This window comes from Falco biarmicus, chromosome Z (assembly GCF_023638135.1).
Source record: "Falco biarmicus isolate bFalBia1 chromosome Z, bFalBia1.pri, whole genome shotgun sequence".
Lineage (NCBI taxonomy): Eukaryota > Metazoa > Chordata > Aves > Falconiformes > Falconidae > Falco > Falco biarmicus.
This window is the reverse complement of record NC_079311.1, coordinates 60458748-60476319: the sequence shown is the minus strand read 5'-3', so window position 1 is coordinate 60476319 and position 17572 is coordinate 60458748. Positions and strand designations below refer to the sequence as shown.

General features: G+C 38.2%; 1 protein-coding gene across 1 annotated transcript in view; it reads left to right on the top strand.

The window, feature by feature from the left end:
- The window catches only part of ARSB (arylsulfatase B), a 67380-nt gene that overhangs the window by 30779 nt on the left and 19029 nt on the right, over positions 1–17572 (top strand). Inside the window, exons 5-6 of the mRNA XM_056325498.1 lie at positions 2859–3102; positions 11900–11970. Of these exons, the coding sequence (XP_056181473.1) occupies positions 2859–3102; positions 11900–11970 (315 nt within the window). The remainder of the gene's footprint in view (positions 1–2858; positions 3103–11899; positions 11971–17572) is intronic.

Here is a 17572-nt window from a genome sequence, read left to right as displayed (position 1 = left end):
CTTCAACAGTTTGTGGCTGAAGAAATTCCTGAGACAGAGGTAATGTCTTTTAATGTAAGAACTATCAGGATGTTGGTTTTTTGTTTGGTTTTTTTATCTTTAACTCTCCAGTGGCTTTTTGGACCCATCCAAGCTTTTAGCATGCATCAGTTCTATGTGTGTTAGGGGAAGAGTATCTGAACACACACAGAGCAGGTATCCATTTTGTCTCTTGCTGTCTAGACGTACCCTGGTAGGTAAGACTGACTAGAACACCAGTTACAGTCCTGCAGTGGTTGTTCATGCATGCCTTTCTGCCACGTCTGCACCTCATGCAATCAGTGGCTTCTTGTTTACTCTCTGTGTGTGTGTGTCCCCTTATTATTTAGTGATTAGCTTAATATTTCACCAACAAAGACTCCCTTATGATCTTTCCTTATTATGTAACTTTCTCATCTTTAACAACTGTTGGTATTTGAAGACCTGCTTTAGCCCATATAGAAGTAATTGTCTTTAACTTTGGAAAATGGTATCACTTGCATATAAACTGCCAGAGACACATCAGCTCTGTTCTGCCTACCTAGAAAGGAAATAAACTTCAATAATCAAAACAGAAAACAGAAACCATTCTTTTCCCTCATTCAACACTCTCTTGATAACTCAGTAAAGAAACTAAGCAGAAACGGTCTTTTGAATGTGAATTCCCAATGGAGAAGGAAATACTAATGTCCTAGCAGTGTGGACATGAGAAGTCAAGTGGGATGAAACTTGTTTCATATGTTGGGGTTTTTTTATTATCAGAAAAGTCATCAAAACAAGAAAAAAAAATCCCCCTTTTAAAAATTGTCTGAATGCTGATACAACATATGAATTTTTACAGGATATATGTTAGAAAGACTCCTTGTCTCAGGGAATTTATTGTGTAATGAAACTGGCACAACGTGAATGTCTTCAACTCAACTACAGAAAGTAAAGAAAAAATATAATAAAGATTTTACTGTAACCCAGGCGGAAATGCACACTTTTCTCTCTATATTCTTCAAAAAGACAGTCTACTACTGTAATTTCCTTGCTGCTTTGTTGCTGATATTCATATCTTATGTGCTAGAATTAAACCGATATGTACAGTAAGTAACCTCTGATACAAGGAAGACATTCAACATATTAAGAATAACTTAAGAATTGATCCCACTGGATGTTGAAACTGTGCTCTAACGTAGTGTAGATAAGATACCTTTTACTCTTAAGACCATCGAAGGTTAAAAGCTACTGAAAGCTCTGTCCTGTGAGTACCCCTGACAGGAATTCCTGTTTACATTAAGAGTAGAAGGAATTGTTGAAAGTCCTTTTTTTGGGTTTTGTTGTTGTTGTTGTTTTTTTGGGGGGGAGTGTTTTTGGGTTTTGTAACTGGCAACTACTTAAATTCGCAGATCTCACTGCTCAACATTGTGTGAGAAATACTGGTAGCTAATATTTCGTTGCCTGCATTTCATATTGAAGACAATAAAGCTTTTTATTTATTTTTGACTGAAGAGTATTGGGCACACAAGCAGCTCAACTGGAAGCTAGCTGGCCCACAGAACTCTTAACACTTTTCAACTCATGCTGTTTTTGACAAGTGCTTCATTTAGCTTAGGCTTCCACCTTTTAACATCTTCACAGAGACATGCACTACTTTATTCTTTCGTAGAACAAAAAGGGTCTTCTGTGTACAGTAGAACGATGTTCACAGCGGGGGTTTACATTCATCCCTAATTAATGAAATAGAAAGGACATAATTTTATTGTGTTGTGGTTACAGTAAAGTTCTTTTTTAAGGTGTGAGACTTGTACTTCTTGTTTCTTCTTCAAATTCCCATTTTTAAAATCAGAAAATACAATGTAAACTTGTCAAATTACAGTGAATGTCAGTTCAACAACTAGTATTTGAAAGAACTTCAACCTCATTAAAATACAGAAAAATTATGCTTGAAAGAATTGCCATCAATGACTCTTCTAAGATCTTTACAATAGATTCAAACAAGGAAAACTGTACAGCAGTACTAAAAGTAACTTCACAGAATCATTAATTCTGTTAACTTCAGGAATCTGGATTTTATTCTAAGTGTGGAAGCTTGGCCAGAGATACCTGAGCTATCTTTAATTCATGTAGATGTTTCTGAGTTACTGTAGTCACAACTCAACTATTTCTGTAAAGATCTTACATGTTCTCATCAAACACAATAAATCTGGTATATTTCTGAGTCACTTCAACTGTTTTAACTGGTTTCAACTCGTTTTGTTAGGGCTTTCTTCTTCTGCCTGCAAAGCTGTCTGTCCTGTGTGACATTACAAATCAATATGGCTGCCTAAAAATCTAGGGAAAAAATAGTTCTAAACTGGGACTATGCGTGCTCTCCTGTACACTAGAATAACAGTTTTCCGTTATAACTATACCATACCACTTTGGAAAACAGTGTGTTCTGAGTACTAATGATGCATTGATAGCAACTCTTCCTGGTGCCTGTGAAATGGTTGGAACTAAGTTTTTGAAGTCTTTGATTCTGGAAGCTTTGGATGTCTAATGATTTTTAGAATCAACATCAGAGGTTGCTCTTAACGAAGGCTTGCTAAATCATTGGCTTGTGTGATGGTATAACTTCTACCTAGCAGTAACTTTTCATTGTAGTAATTTTTAAGACTCTGGCAAGAATCAACATATGCTTGTTACATGCTTTGAACATGTGACATGTTGTATGAGCACTTAACAGCACTATGCAAGTACTTGCATGACACACCAATATTGTGAAAGTATTTTTTTAAATGATTGAATAAATGTTGTGATGAGGATTTTTCCGTTTCCTTCTTGCCAATAGTTCCTCTTAATGACTTTTTTTCCAGATAATGGAGGACAGACTTTGGCTGGTGGGAATAACTGGCCACTGAGAGGAAGAAAATGGACCCTCTGGGAAGGAGGAGTGAGAGGAGTAGGCTTTGTTGCAAGTCCTTTGCTGAAACAAAAAGGTGTAGAAAGTCATGAACTCATCCATATCTCTGACTGGCTGCCTACGCTGGTGCACCTTGCTGGAGGACACATCAATGGCACTAAGCCTTTGGATGGCTTTGATGTTTGGAAAGCTATCAGGTAACGTGCATGTCATATCATTAAGTTAGCATTCTGGTATGGGAAGAATTTAATGAGCCCAGAGAACAGAACTGGAGCAAGGTGCAGGGAAATATTACATCTTACTTTCCCTGAATAGAGGGAAGGTATGAGTGCAGTTATCTTTGCTATGTGTGAGAGAATTATCCAGGTTGCAAATTAATACTGACCACAGATGCAGAACTGCCATACAGCTTTAACTTGGTATGTTGAATTTCTTTGTAAACATGGTCTACTTTTTCAGAAACACTCTGTGATCCAGAAGTATGTTAACTGATGTTGCACAGCACGGAGTACAAGTTAGTAAATTTTATGGACCCAGTCCTGCTCTCTACAGATCCCAGTTGAGTGTCTCCGCAGTATGCGCCTGGAATTGGACTTGTGGGAAATCTGTGCAAACATTAAACTCACTGAGCATGGATTTCACTTTGATGGTTTGTTTGCTCACTACGGGACCTGTCAGGCTGGCTCAGAGTGTATCCATTTGAACAGGTCCGTATCATGCTGCCTAGTGTCTCAACACGCCTGTGAGATTGAGTACAAAAGTAGACCCGACTTGGTTCCTGAGAGGCCATGATGTTGGGCCTGATTTAAGCAAGCTGGAGCACTCAGGAGGATGCTTAGATGGCTGGAAAAAAGCAGCAGCTTAGCTCCAGCTGGGCTGACACTGAGACCAAGCTAATGACTTTTACTCGTCTCTGTCTGACTGTGCACCTCTCATGCTGTCTCCATTAACTGAGATATCCCAAACCCCATTAGTTCAGTTAATGGAGAGTCTTCTGTGCATTCAAAGAAAAATGAGTTAAATCCTGTACATTTTTCTTCTGGAAAAGAATAATAAAATAGTATCACAAATGCTGGATACTGCAGGCTCTGGGCACATCTGAATATGTGCTTATTACTGGAGCGTTGGGCTCAGCAGAGTAAGTAGAATAGAATCTAAAAGAATAAATTTAATAATTATTAACTGGTAAAGGTGATTTTTTCACTGGAACAAACAGTCAGAAAAAACTCTGGTGTTGCCCCTTTGTGATATCTTCAGTCAAGGCTTACACTCAGTCAGTTCTTATCTTTCAAAGCTTTTCTTCTACTAAAATGTATTACAAAGTCCTTAAAACCCGAGTTTCTGCAGAATTTTAAACTTCTGTGACCAACACTAGGTTTTGCAAAAATTACATGGTGGCACTGGTTTATATTACTTTGTTTCTTCCTCTGCTATGCTGCATGTAATGTATACATTGATGGGGCTAAATCCTATTGTCCGTGTTCTTAGAAATTATATTTATGTTAATAGGACTTCGAATATAGTTTTAATGCACATAAGAATCATGTAGGATGGGAAGTTTAATACTGGTAAAGCAGAAAAAAAGGACTACCAATTCTATTTCCTACCTGCTGTTCATTTGAGAATGAGTGTGTGTTTTGTTTCTTTTGGTAGTCTTTGTTCTGTTTTTATAGCAGTCATACAATGTTATATTAGTGTGTTATAACCTTTTGTCCCTTTCCCAGGGTTTCCACCCAGCTTGCAGAAGAAATGTAGCTATTTATGTAGTAATTGCTCAATTTTTTGCAATATTCTACAGAGTGCATTAAAATAAGTACTGATTTTTTTGTGTCTCAGCATCCTATACTGTGAATTACCAGCATTAATTCCTAAACAAGTGGGTTAGGGATTAAGAATTGAAACTGAGAAACTACAGCAGGCAGAGCTGAGTTTATCTACCTGTCTCTGTTTAGCCCTATATAGACCCTGAAGTCAAAAAGAAAAACCCCAACCCAGTCTTGCGCCCCTGCCCTCCTCTCCCCAAACCAGACCCTATTTCTTGAGTTTAGAATCGTTTTATTTGTACCTTTAGTAGGATTACCTGTACTGAAACTGCTAACTTTGATTTCTTTCTTAGTGCTGCCTCTGTTTCTTGGGAGTTATGGGATAATTTTCTGTACTAGCTGGAGTTTGCTGAAAGCTCATGGGCTGGTGCCCAGGTATACTGTGTGGCTCTTTTCCAAGTGGAAGAAGATAAGGATGTGTATAATTGAGGGCAGGGACCATTAACTGCCAGGAAGGAATGGAGACTCCCAGCCAGCGAGAGAAAGTAAAATGGTTTACGTGCTGCTGTTACTGTGGGAAAACAGCATCAGCAAGATCCTGGGCTACTCCTAAACCACAGACTTCTCTTCCAGCTACTAGAATTCCTGTCTACTTCAAGTTTAGTTTCAACCAGGTATTCCTTGTTATAGGCTTCTCAGATCAGGTTATTCAGCAGGAGAATTGTTTGTGGGGAAGGACAGGTACAGCTGTGCATCCCCTGCATGCTCCTGGCCTGTGAACCTTCTCTCTTTGTGGAGGGACTGAATGCGGTGTTCAGTGGCACTGCTATGGAGTAGGTGACCACCAATGGAGAGGAAAAAAGTCAGTTTTTGTGAATTGTCAGGCTGCTCTTTGGCTGACCTTGCAGCTAAAATGTCAAATTTCACATGATCTTCTCATGTAATCAGGAGAAATGAATGTATTAAATTTCATGATCATAACTCAAAAGGTCACTTGAATATTGGATAGCAAACAATGAAGGCACAGTGCCCTTTTGGTGACGTCTGATGGAAAGTTCAGATATATTGCTTTTCTTGGACCAGATGGCTCATAATGAGTGAAATTATAATTTGCTAAGATTCTACCTCATTTGAAGAAAGGAAATTAATAACCAATCAGTGTTACATCTGTATTTTTTCAGTCCAGTCTAATACAAATAGCTGCATATACTTGTGATTTATTTTTTTCCATGGACTTCAGTCCTGAGCCTACTGTTTCATATGTTCATAATCAAAAGGAAAAGGGTTATAAATTTGGAACCTGATTTAGGTATTCAAAAGAATATATGGGACAATGCATATACTCTCAGAAGTCACAAAATTATTGGATCCATTCTGGTATCTGTCTGATATCTGTTTATAAATGATCAGTATTTAAAGGATGTGTTGTTAATATGGTATTTATGTAAATATAGATACGATATATTTTAATATATATTATATGAAAAGTATATATAATATATAATAACAAATATAAATTATATAATTTAGAAAATATATAAAATACATAATTTTAATATAGATCACAATATAGCTAATGTAGATGTTAGATATAGATTTTGAAATCCTAAGTATAAATTCTGAGATACTAGACCAAAATGAAATTTATGCCATGTTTGGTAGTCCAAATTAGTAATTACATTAACATAACACTGATTAATAAGTTTTTGTAGTAAATAGAAGTGCTGTAAATGTGTATCCTACTGTTCGTTTCATGCCTCCTCTACTTAATTTTGACTTGAAGAACCAGAAGAAAGTTAATGGTTAGGAGCGAAGATGTTTAGGAGGATGAAAAAATGTTCAGGAGCACATTTCTTGTGGACAAAAATACGTTCTTTTGCATTCTTTTTAGGTTACTATAAGGTTCTTTCATACAGTGCATGAAACTGAGGAAACAGAATGTTCTTGCTCTCATTGCTTAAACTTCTTTTCTAAGGTAAAAATTTGCATGCTACTTAAAAGCTCTTTGACAGGGACTTTGAACTCAAAAGCTTGTCTGCTCTTTCCAAACTGATCTACTGACCTAGTAGTGTAGGAAATACTGTTGCAACACTGTATCAATGAGAGACCTAATAGAAGAGGAATGTGATTTTATTTAAACTAGAAACGGAAATAAAGCAGGCTTTGCTGCACTCTCACAGTCTGACACTCACTCACCAAAAGGTGTGTGTGTGTCTAAAGGAGCCTGCCCAGGAGCCCTGCACCAGGGTAGGGGTTTTCAAGCCATCCATTTGGCAGCCAGGCACCACGATGCTTGTGGCAAGATGTTGGGTGTAGGATCTCTTGTGATGGTGCTGAGGTGCGGGAACTCCAGCTTCTGAAGTTCTTGTAATACCTTCTGTGTTATTCTGAGGTTGGTAACCATTCACAGTTTCTGGTTGTGCCGCCTTGTACCCTTTTGGTGCTGCTTCTCTGTCCTCCACCTCTGTGAGTCACCAAGTGCCATGACTTTTGTGTCCTGATGTCCCTGTCCTGTGAAACTGGCTTAGATGTGTTGGGGTCTTGCTGACCTGCTAATCTGGACATTATTAACACAGGCCGTTATGAGAAACCTTTGTCTGCTTTGTGTTCATGCTGTTGTTTCCACATGCAGATCTTCCCAGTCTTTCTCCATTCATACTAGTCTTGGCCTTTTTGATAACTTTTTTTCACATTTTTCAACAGTAAAATATTGTAGGCCACCAAAAAAACCTTTTGCATGCAAACTTTTGCTGCAGTGTATCTTTGAACCAGTAGTTCCTGAACTTTTATTTTCCTCCAAGCACCTTTGGAATGAAATTTAACTTTCCCTTTAATATCTCTAATATCTTTAAAAAATAACTTAGGATGCTATCACTGTACCAACCCATTTTTGGACATCTATCAGACCATTCCGATCTCAGGTATAAACCTTCTACATGAATCGTATTTTTTAATGCCTTAGATTGCCATGAGTAACACTACAATATAGCTGAAACCTCTAAAACAATGTACATGTTAGAAATTATTTCTGAAAATACAGTGATAATATCACTAATATATTTTAGAAAAATAGTAATGGAGATTACCAAGAACAATTAATAGAAAACAATACTAAAGTACAGCCAGTCAAGGAATATAAACTGTACTGCATGCTTCCAAGTGTGTTTCAAAAGGCCCTTGCATTTCTAAGAAACATCTGTTCTCAAGATGCTTGCTACTCTATTGAAATTGAGACACTAGGCAAAATTATTTTCCTTATGTAGAAATTTTGCCTGATTAATATATTATTTTGATACATATTTTGGTTTCAAGTACTGAAGATCTGGTATGCCTGTGCTCAGAAAAAAGGATTTTATTTTGCTGTAACAGAGAAATGGAAAACCACATAGTGGAGCACATGAAGCAGTATGATAGGCATTGAGAGTTTCAGGACAGAATGCCGTCAAAATAACTAATATTTATTCAAAGCTTGTTAGCAAGCATAGGCTTTCAGGTTTTACGCATACATTTTGCAGGGAAAATTTCAGGTTTATAGTTTTGTAATGTTGGAAATATCAGAATTGATTGGATGGGGTAAATGAAGCAAGATCAATTTTAGTTCTTATGTACCAAATGGTTACATTCATTTTAGGAATTAAACACCTGTTTGAAAAAATTTTCATTGTTGTGGTATGAATTAATGCTGAAAAAAGAGCAGTCTAAAGCTGAGAATAGTATTTATTTCCAGCATGTCTGAAATACAATTATTTCAGGAAAGCATGTACTGATATGACCGCGAGAAATACAATATAGGGCAAGGTTATAAAGGCTTAGATACTGCTAAGTGACACTGAGGATATTTTTGTGCAAGATAAACATATTTATCCTGAAAAACCTTGGATTCCTTCCCAAGGACAACTTCTGCCTATTTAACAACAACAATAAAAGTGAAAGATGTCATGTAGATGTTTGTTCACGTTCACTAAATAGTAATAGATCTTTCTGTATGTTTTAAAAAGATTGCAAAGCAGAAGATAGAGTGACGTATCTCATATCTCAGCATAAACTAGCTGATTCTCATACCAACTCTGAAGTTTGTCCATATACTTTCATCAAAATGTTCTTACATAGGGGACTTTTTTTACAAAACAATACCTTTAGCTGCTTAATTAAATAGTCAGTCAGACATGGTAGAATAATAACCAAACAAAAGAATAAGTTCTTTATTTTTAGGGAGAGGAGCAGCATATTAGAATATTAGAGTAAAAAATAAATATTCCAAAATTAGAGCACTGCAAGATATGGTTACACTGGAAGCTACTAAAACACAAAAGCAGGATTCCCTAGAGAATCTTACTGCTTACTTATTCTAGCTCTGTTGGTCAGACTATGTTCCTGATGCAAAATATCCTTGGCAGAACATCTGCCAAGGTGAATCTGTTGCTGAGGCTGTGTATCTTTTGCAGGGACTAAGGTCAGCATGGAGCTCCATAAATGGAAGGGAGCACAGGGAAAGGGAACTCAGCTACAAGTGTAAATTCTCTACTTGTTGTCCCCTGGACATTGTGTCTTTCTTCCTGATAGCTTTTACTGTCAGCCGGCCACTTTCTTCAACGTACAATGCCACCATCTTTTCTCTGGCTATTGTTTTGTGAACAACGTCTGCTGGTTATAAACCCCTGTGCTGTGTGCAACAGAATTACTGGAGTAACACCCGAACCGAACAAACAGGTCAGAACCAATTAATAGTGCTACAGAGCTTAATGCAGTAATGCCATAAGCTTCAGGGAGTGTCTCTCGTGATTATATATAAACCATGTTTCCAAGTTGCTAGTACCAATATTCTGTCCCAGAAAAAAAAAAGGATTCAATAAAAATGACAACTGCAGCATGAAAAATATTAATGCAGGTGTCATCTTTACATTCTGTGTTCTACTAGCTGTGCGATAACATTCATAGCCATATTTAGTGTGCAGTATCCACTCTCCACATTAAAAGCCATAAAGGAAATTACCTTTGATGATATGGTAGTAATACTAGTCAGCTCGAACAGCATGAATATCCTCAGTTTTGACTTTCTACCTACCATGGTACTTATGAATATTGGGTGTAAAAACAGGAGAAGCGCACAGAGTCAGTTACTTCTTTCTTCTGTATTTGACCCTGGTGGAAGATACTAGATTATTTAGCATAGCTCTGACGTTTGCATTCTTTTAAAAGGATTCTGAAAAATGTAGATACTGTTCAGAAACTGCAAAATAAGAATATGTCCTCAAGTAGTTACTACAGAATCATTCACATGCTATAAATTTGCATCCTGGTTTAACTTGTGCTAACTGGTTCATGTTACTGTTACCTGTGAACAAACGGTGAAAGGCACACTTGACCACTGCTGTAAATGGAGCACCCAGAGACAGTAAGAATCTATTTAAATGAAGATAAAATTTGGTTAAATAAGGCCAGGAATTCCTTAGTTAAGAGTGTGATAACTGTAGATATTAGGGGTGGTTAACATTTCACGCATACTTTGGGCAAAACATTTTTATGGCAGTTTTTATACACTGAATTACTAACACTGTAGGTTAATTATTTTTCTTCCTCTGTATTAATTGGAAGGCTGTATTACCTGTATTCCTTTAATCTTTCGTCCAATCCTCCTTGTTAGTTTTCTACTTATTCAAAATGTGTACTATCCAGAAATTATTTTAAAAATGGAATATAACAATATTCATTTTAATCAGTTGTTACAGAATATTTTCAATTACAGGTAAATATTGTGTAATTTTGTATTTTTTGTTTTTTATATTAAAATCACAGTTATTTTGTAGGTTTCCACTAAGATTTATATTACCTTTTTATTATTATTTATGATTTTTTTTATTCTTAATGTCAAATAGTTTAGATGTTCTAGTTGAATTTTTTAGTCTCAAATGAAGCTCCTTAACAAAGAAAAGAATTTAAGGTTTTTGGAAATTTCTAAAAAATCGTGTTAGGTTTGTGCTCAAATAATAAGATATTGTTGTGTCATGATGTAGCCAAGGTTCTTTCTAATTATGTCTTCCTACTCACATTGCCTTTCATAAGGAGTAAGTTTCTTTTACTCAGTTTTTTAGGACTGGGATTTACTGAACTCAGAAAATTTATGAGTGAGTTCAAAGGCTCATTCCATACCTATGTAGCCAATGGCTAGGAAAAGAGAAATGATTTTCTTTTCCCCGCACAAGAAGGTTCAGAGTATTAAATAATCCTTGTGACCTCAAATACAAATCAGAGGTGGGTTTCTTGAGGGGTAGCCAATGCCTTTTGTGTTTTTTGAGGCACCTAGCCAAAATGCTTTTAGCACTGGTTCAGGTATGCAGAGAGCATAGCAAGTGCCATGCCAGCCTATGTTGTGAAAATTGATTTTTAAAGTTGATTACTGTAAAACCCTGCTTTGGTAGGGCCAATTCTGTTTTGGTGGGTTGACCTTGGTTGGATGCCAGGTGCCCACCAAGCCACTGTATCACTCCTCTCCTCAGTAGAACAGAGGGTGGAGAAAATAAGATGGAAAAACCCCTTGTAGGTCAAGATAAAGGCAGTTTAATGAAGCAACAGCAAAAGCCACGCACACAGAAGCAAACAAGATGTTATTCTCTACTTCCCATCAGCAGTCAGTGTTTGGCCACTTTCCCAGGAAGCAGGGCTTCAGTACCTGTAGCAGTTGCTACAGAAGACAAACATTGTAAATAACACATGCCCACCCTTCCTCCTCCTTTCTCTTAGCTTTTATGTCTGAGCATACGTCATGTGGTACGGAATATCCCACTGGTCACTTTGGGTCAGCTGTCCTGACTATGTCCTCTCCCAAGATCTTGCCCACCCACAGCCTGCTGGTGAGGTTGGAGAGACAGCCTTTAATGCTGGGTGAGCGCTGCTCAGCAGCAGCCAGAACCCCGGTGTGTTATCACCACCTTTCAAAAAGCATAGCCCTAGGAGGGCTGCTATGGGGCTCAGGCAGTCCCAATACGTCTATCTATACTCTGTAAACTTACGAATAATCCCAGTAAACAGCAGTGAGGTCAGGGAAGGCTGATGGGGGCAAAACCTGTTGCTACTAGGCTGGAAAAGAGCATTCAGGTTAAAGTTGATAGCAATTAGTTTATAGTTATGAGCTCATTCTGTATCAGGATGACAAAAAGCCTTAAAATAAAACATGCAGAATCATAATGAGCTGCAGAAGGAAATTAACATTTCATTTTGAAATCTCTCCTAGTGAAGGAAGACCTTCCCCCAGAGTGGAACTGCTGCATAACATAGACCCCATGTTTGTGGATGACTTCCCATGTGAGTATGCTACGGATTTTTCAAGACTCATGAAACACACAGTGGATGTTCTGAACACTCCTTGTTTTCCTTAAGTGAAGTATTTCCTTCTAGGTGAAACAAAATTGAGTAGGATGCCTTCTGCTTTTAAGTAAATAGCTTTAAAATACAGAAGCAGCATCCCCCAGGTGCTGTGTGCTGAATCAGGATCAACACTTGCTTCCTATTTCAGAGAGCTCTGAAGCACTGCTGGATAATGACTTAAAGCACTTTGGGACATGGAAATGTTGAGGAACAGCCATGTGCCTGAGGTGCGCAGGGAAGCACACTGCCAAAAAGCCCTGCAAACCCTATCTTCAGTGCTTCCCGTTGACAGGTAGCTCTGAATGAACAGCTGTCCCTAACATATCTTGATACATCTATATAATATGACATTGCAAATGGAGTTTGTGAGAAGCTGAGTGGTTCCAAGCCTTGTGATTGCTTTTGTTCCATAGTCACATAGTTTGGATCTTTAGTGCTATAATCTCATGAACTGGAGCTTAAGTTTGCCAATTCTACAGCTCTCTGAGCACTATCTGTTTTATGATTCAACATTATGAATTTGCTAAGGACTACAAACCTCTCAAGCAGAGATTTTTTTTGTACAGATTATTGGAACAGGTCCTTTCCAGTGTTTTTCTAGCATTTCTGTATTTTATTACATGAAGAAGTAAACTCAGGCAGAGGAGAAGTAGCGCAGTGGGGACAGTGATCTGTTGCCTGCACGATAGGTACACATTGTGCTGTAGTAACTGGATGGAAAGGGGGTAAGGTGGCCTTCAGCAATACACATCTGGTTCTGTGATGCTTTTCTCAGAAGAAGCAATGTTGTGCCTGTTCAGTGCTGGCTGGACAGCACTGCCTGCAGCTAATTGCTACATACTGATGGAATTAAGGTGTAGCTACTCCAATTTCTCTTCAAAGGATGCTCAGTGAGTCGTAGCATTCCTGTACAATGTTATGCCCTGATGTGGTATTCTCAGGCATACTTCAGAGACCATCTTTTCCTTGTGGGAACTGCAGTGATTGAGCTCAGTGGAGGTGTCTGAGTAGGCAAATTCTTGGTGTAAATAGAAGGGAGGTGAGCACAGGAGGTTTTCAGGAACCGAAGTGTAAGAAATACTTTGCCATATTGCTTATGCCATGATGGCATACTCTGATGATACTTCACTGTTTGCTACATGTAGCATGTCCTTACTTTTTGTGTGCATTACACACAATGAGGGCAAGGAGCGGGGCAGATGAGCAGCAGCTGTAGTAAGTGGAGCTTGTACGCTGAATGAGGTGTCACTTCTAAGCATCACAAAGGGGTATGCATGCCTGTAAATTTGCCATATTTTTATGTACCTTTCAAAACTGAAGTAATTAAAAACAGAAATGTAAATCTTCAGCCACATGTCCTTACGTGCTGTATAGGGTTTCCCTGTCTCTTCTCAGCAAAGGCATATAGTTTTGTCAGGTTACTTTGTGCCACCTGTTTTACTTTCTCCTTCAAGCACATTTGGTCAGGAACAGGTAAAGTTGACCTCCAAATTAGTATACCTTACATTTTGCCTAGTTTTGATTTTACAATACCATTCTTAAAGGATTTGAGAGTAGGTAATTGTATTTCTGATGGGTTTGACAAGATGTATCGCAGTTATACATGACTAAATACACATTAAACTGTGCTTTTTCAGATCCTTGTTCTTTTTATTAATGTGCTGTTTCTAATGCAACAGAGCATGTTAATTTATAGTCCAGTGTTGGGGACAAGAAATCCAGCTTTCTTTGTAATTCATCTATTGTCATAACATGCTCACTTCCTTACAAGTTAACTGGAAGTTGGAATGGTTTTGTGCTTTGGAGGATGAGTCATCATATTATGATTCTGAGTTTGACCCAGCTAGTGAAATTATGCTATGTCATATAAGGATTAGAATTTCTATTTAGCGATCTGAGTTATTAGAAGTAATTTATATATGTAACTCAGCTGATTTCTACTTAGTGTCCATTTTTCATTTGTGCAAACTGAATAATAAGTTCAAAATTAGGATCCAGATAAATTATGTTGGTGTCTCTATTATGGCTAGATTAGGGAGACACAAAGCTTGGAATATATAAGTACTTTCATATTTTCAGCAACCATGGCTCTCTTCATGTTTTAAAAAGAAAAGCAACTTAAAATAAACTGCCTATACAGTCTTCCTAGCACCAAAGTGTTAAACTGTGTCACTCTATAGAGTTCTGATCTTTCTTTGACTGTTTATTGCGTCCTTGTCCTAACTGTTTTAAAATGAGAGTACAGTTTTCCTACAATGCTAAAATATATGTATGTATATTTTGTTGGGTTCTTTCTCACTTCCTGTGTAGTCTTTTGCCTTCTTTATGTCCATCTTGTCCTAGTCCACTTAAAAAAATCACATCACATAAATCATCTTGTGTCAGATGAAGTATTCATATTATACTAGTACTTTCTTATTTGTAGAAATTGAATTAGAAAGTAAAATAGTGACTGGAAGATCTTTGGGTTTGCAGAGTACTGTGAAGAGCAAAGAGGAAATTAAATCTCAAGATACTGTTAAACATAACCAGAAAAACTTCCAGGATGTTGTGGATGATCAGACAAGTTCTGATCATAGTATTACTAAGGAAGACGCTGTACTGTTGTAGTTGTGCAGACACAGGTCATTAGTTACTGTTGTACTTGCACTCAGTGCAGGTTCTCCTGAACTCTTGTTGTATATTGTATATGCTCTTTTAGCATAGTCTATGCTTATAGCATATATAAAGTATACACTCTTTTAGAGTAATATTTTTATTTAGTGGATGCATTTATTTTTGTCTCTGAATAAACTGATACTATGTGTTTTTAGTAGCATGAATAACGGGATATCTCAGGCAATTAATATCTTTTTTTCACTGAAATAGGGAACTGAGCTTTGTTCTGTTTTTTTACACCAAAATAAGCATTCCTTCAGGGAAGACCTTGTGCAAAAGACATTAATTAATTTAGTATCAACTGTTACAGCCAAGTATTCAACAGAATGTTAAGTTAAAGGTAGGACATGCTATCTTGATTACAGAGCTAACTACATCTTTGCCTCTGTGGTCTTTTAGAACTGATCGTGACCTGCATGTTTGCTGATTCTGGGGTAACATGATACAGCTTTCCAAGTTCTCAGACTGAGCACTGGTTTCTAACCCCTAGGCATCAGCAAGGGCTACTCCAGCAAATCTGGTTAATCTACTTACCTTTTTTCAGGACCTCATGCCCAATGGTAAATGCTATAGCCCTATAGTAGTCTTTTATCGAAGTACTGTACTTCCCTCCTATTGTTAATACTGAACAGTGTAAGGGGGAAAACACTGTAAACATTTTGTCTGCAGTTCCATTTTACAAAAAAAATGCTATCAGGTCTTATTTCATTGACTCTTTCAAGTAACTGTCTTCTCTCTCAGAGGGCAGACTTTCATCATTCAAATACAAACCTTCCCAGTCTGAAGGTCTGAAACGTATTGATGTGTTTTAGACTGTAATTTCTCACTTGTTGTCTGCAGTGCTAATAAAAGGGTTCCTGTCCCTGACTGCCCAGTGGAGTGGTCAGGGTTGAAAACAATCTTTTCTCTCAATGAACTGAACTTGTTTGCAATGCAGACCTACAACAGTTGCAGTGGTGTAACAGAGGAAGTGGTGGAGTGAAAAACTAGGGTGGGACCTCCAAAAAACTAGGTTGAGGAGTGGGGTGGGTTGCAGTCTTTATAATGAAGCCAGTCTGGTGGCAAACTATTGCCAAGATGGCCAGCCTGTCCTCTCCCTATCTCCCATTCTTTCCTCCTTCTCTTGGGTTGCATCTGGAAATCATGTGCCAACAACATGAGTCTTCTACCAGATCAACCTTCAGACTATTCTGGGTGACAGGGGGAAAGAGGAGGGGAAAGAAACCTTTGTTTCTACCACATCAGCCAGCCAAATCAACTTGTCCCGTAGCTGTATGACTAGGAGCAGGGGGGAATGTGTGGCTGGTGGCAGGTGGAGGGACTGGCTGCAGGACCCAGCAGCTGAGATCAGCTCTGGCCACTGGGGAACCTCAGCCAGAGGCAGTAGTTTTAGGGAGTTTAAGCTAGTGTAGGTAGGTCACTGCTGCTACCAAGGAGGAGATCCTGTCTCCCACAGTGCTCCACCACCACTCCCAGGGTCACCAAAACTACTTGCAGAGCCAGGCGTTGAACTAGATCAGGACCTTGATTCAGATTTTAATAATATGGTTTTGGGTTTGGGTTGTTTCTTTTTTTTTTTTTCCCTTCCAATGTATGTTTTATAGCCAAAAGCTCATTTTGGCACATGGGATGGGACTAGAAGGAATTTTGGGGGGACAGGTGAGACTGATTCTGTTGGCTCTGAAATTAAACCCTGAGGTTTCTGTTTCATAATACATGATGAAGTGATCCAGCAGGTTTCTGCTGGGAATGTGCTTCCTCCCCTCCCCATTCTTAGACACACACTCCTGATGCTTATTTTGCAACAATTATGGCACTGGGCCGATCCAACTTGCTTGTCTGGTTTTCCTCTGTCGGGTGGGTTGAATCTGCTCATTGAAGGGGCTGATGGATGCCAGAGGTAGTGCAAGGTGAGGAGGGCTGTGCGGTTGAAGATGGGGAAGCAGAGGGAGAGACAACCCTCCTAGCATTATCTGGCTGCACCTGGAGCCAGAGCCTAAGGGGGAAGGAATGGGGAACCACATCTTCTGGTTGGACCTTGGCTGCACTAAACCAGTCTGGTGAGCTCTGCAGATGGAGTGAGACCGAGGCTCCTCAGAGGTGCTTGCTCTTTTCCCTCCTTGCTAAAAGGCATCACTTTTGTCTTTCTGGATGTTTCTTCATCACCCTATTGATGATTTTCAAAAGTTATGACTATATGTCTCAGTTGCTGAGTCTCAGTGTAGATCTGTAATCTATTAGAGAGTTTGCAATTATGTAATAGCAGGACACTGGTATGAAAGATCTACAGTCCTCCAGGTTTGGGTCTGAAACATTCACATTTTCTGTTGTTTTAAGAGTTTGATAGTATACTAGGAAAATTAAAACCAGAAAGCTAAAATTACGTTGAAACAGAGTGTAATTTTCTCTGTAATTTATAGGTTAAGAAAGTGCAAATAAAATGCATAAAGTAACTTAAAAGTTGCAAAAATAGAAAATCTGATTTACATGCATTGCAAGGAAGAAGAAAGAAAAATGCTTTGCCATTTTTGTGACTTTGTCTTTAAAAAAACCACCAAGTTGTTGATGGTTTGGCAGCTGTGCAGCTGACGTCAGCTCTTCCATTGTGAAAGATCTGCTTTCTTTTAGACAGCCTTATGGCATTTCATCAAGTTTTGGTGATTCAGCTGAATTAAAAAACAACTGGATTTAAGTCTAAATTCCCCTAACTGCTAAACCAAACATATTTCTGACCACACAGTCATGGCTAGATGGCCTGTCTTGAAGCAGTATTGAAACTTCATATCCCACAGCAGGTAATTTTAGTTTGAGAATCAGGACTAAATGACATGGTGAAAGGAAAAGTACCCTTTAATTCAGAGCTGTTAATCAGAATCTATCA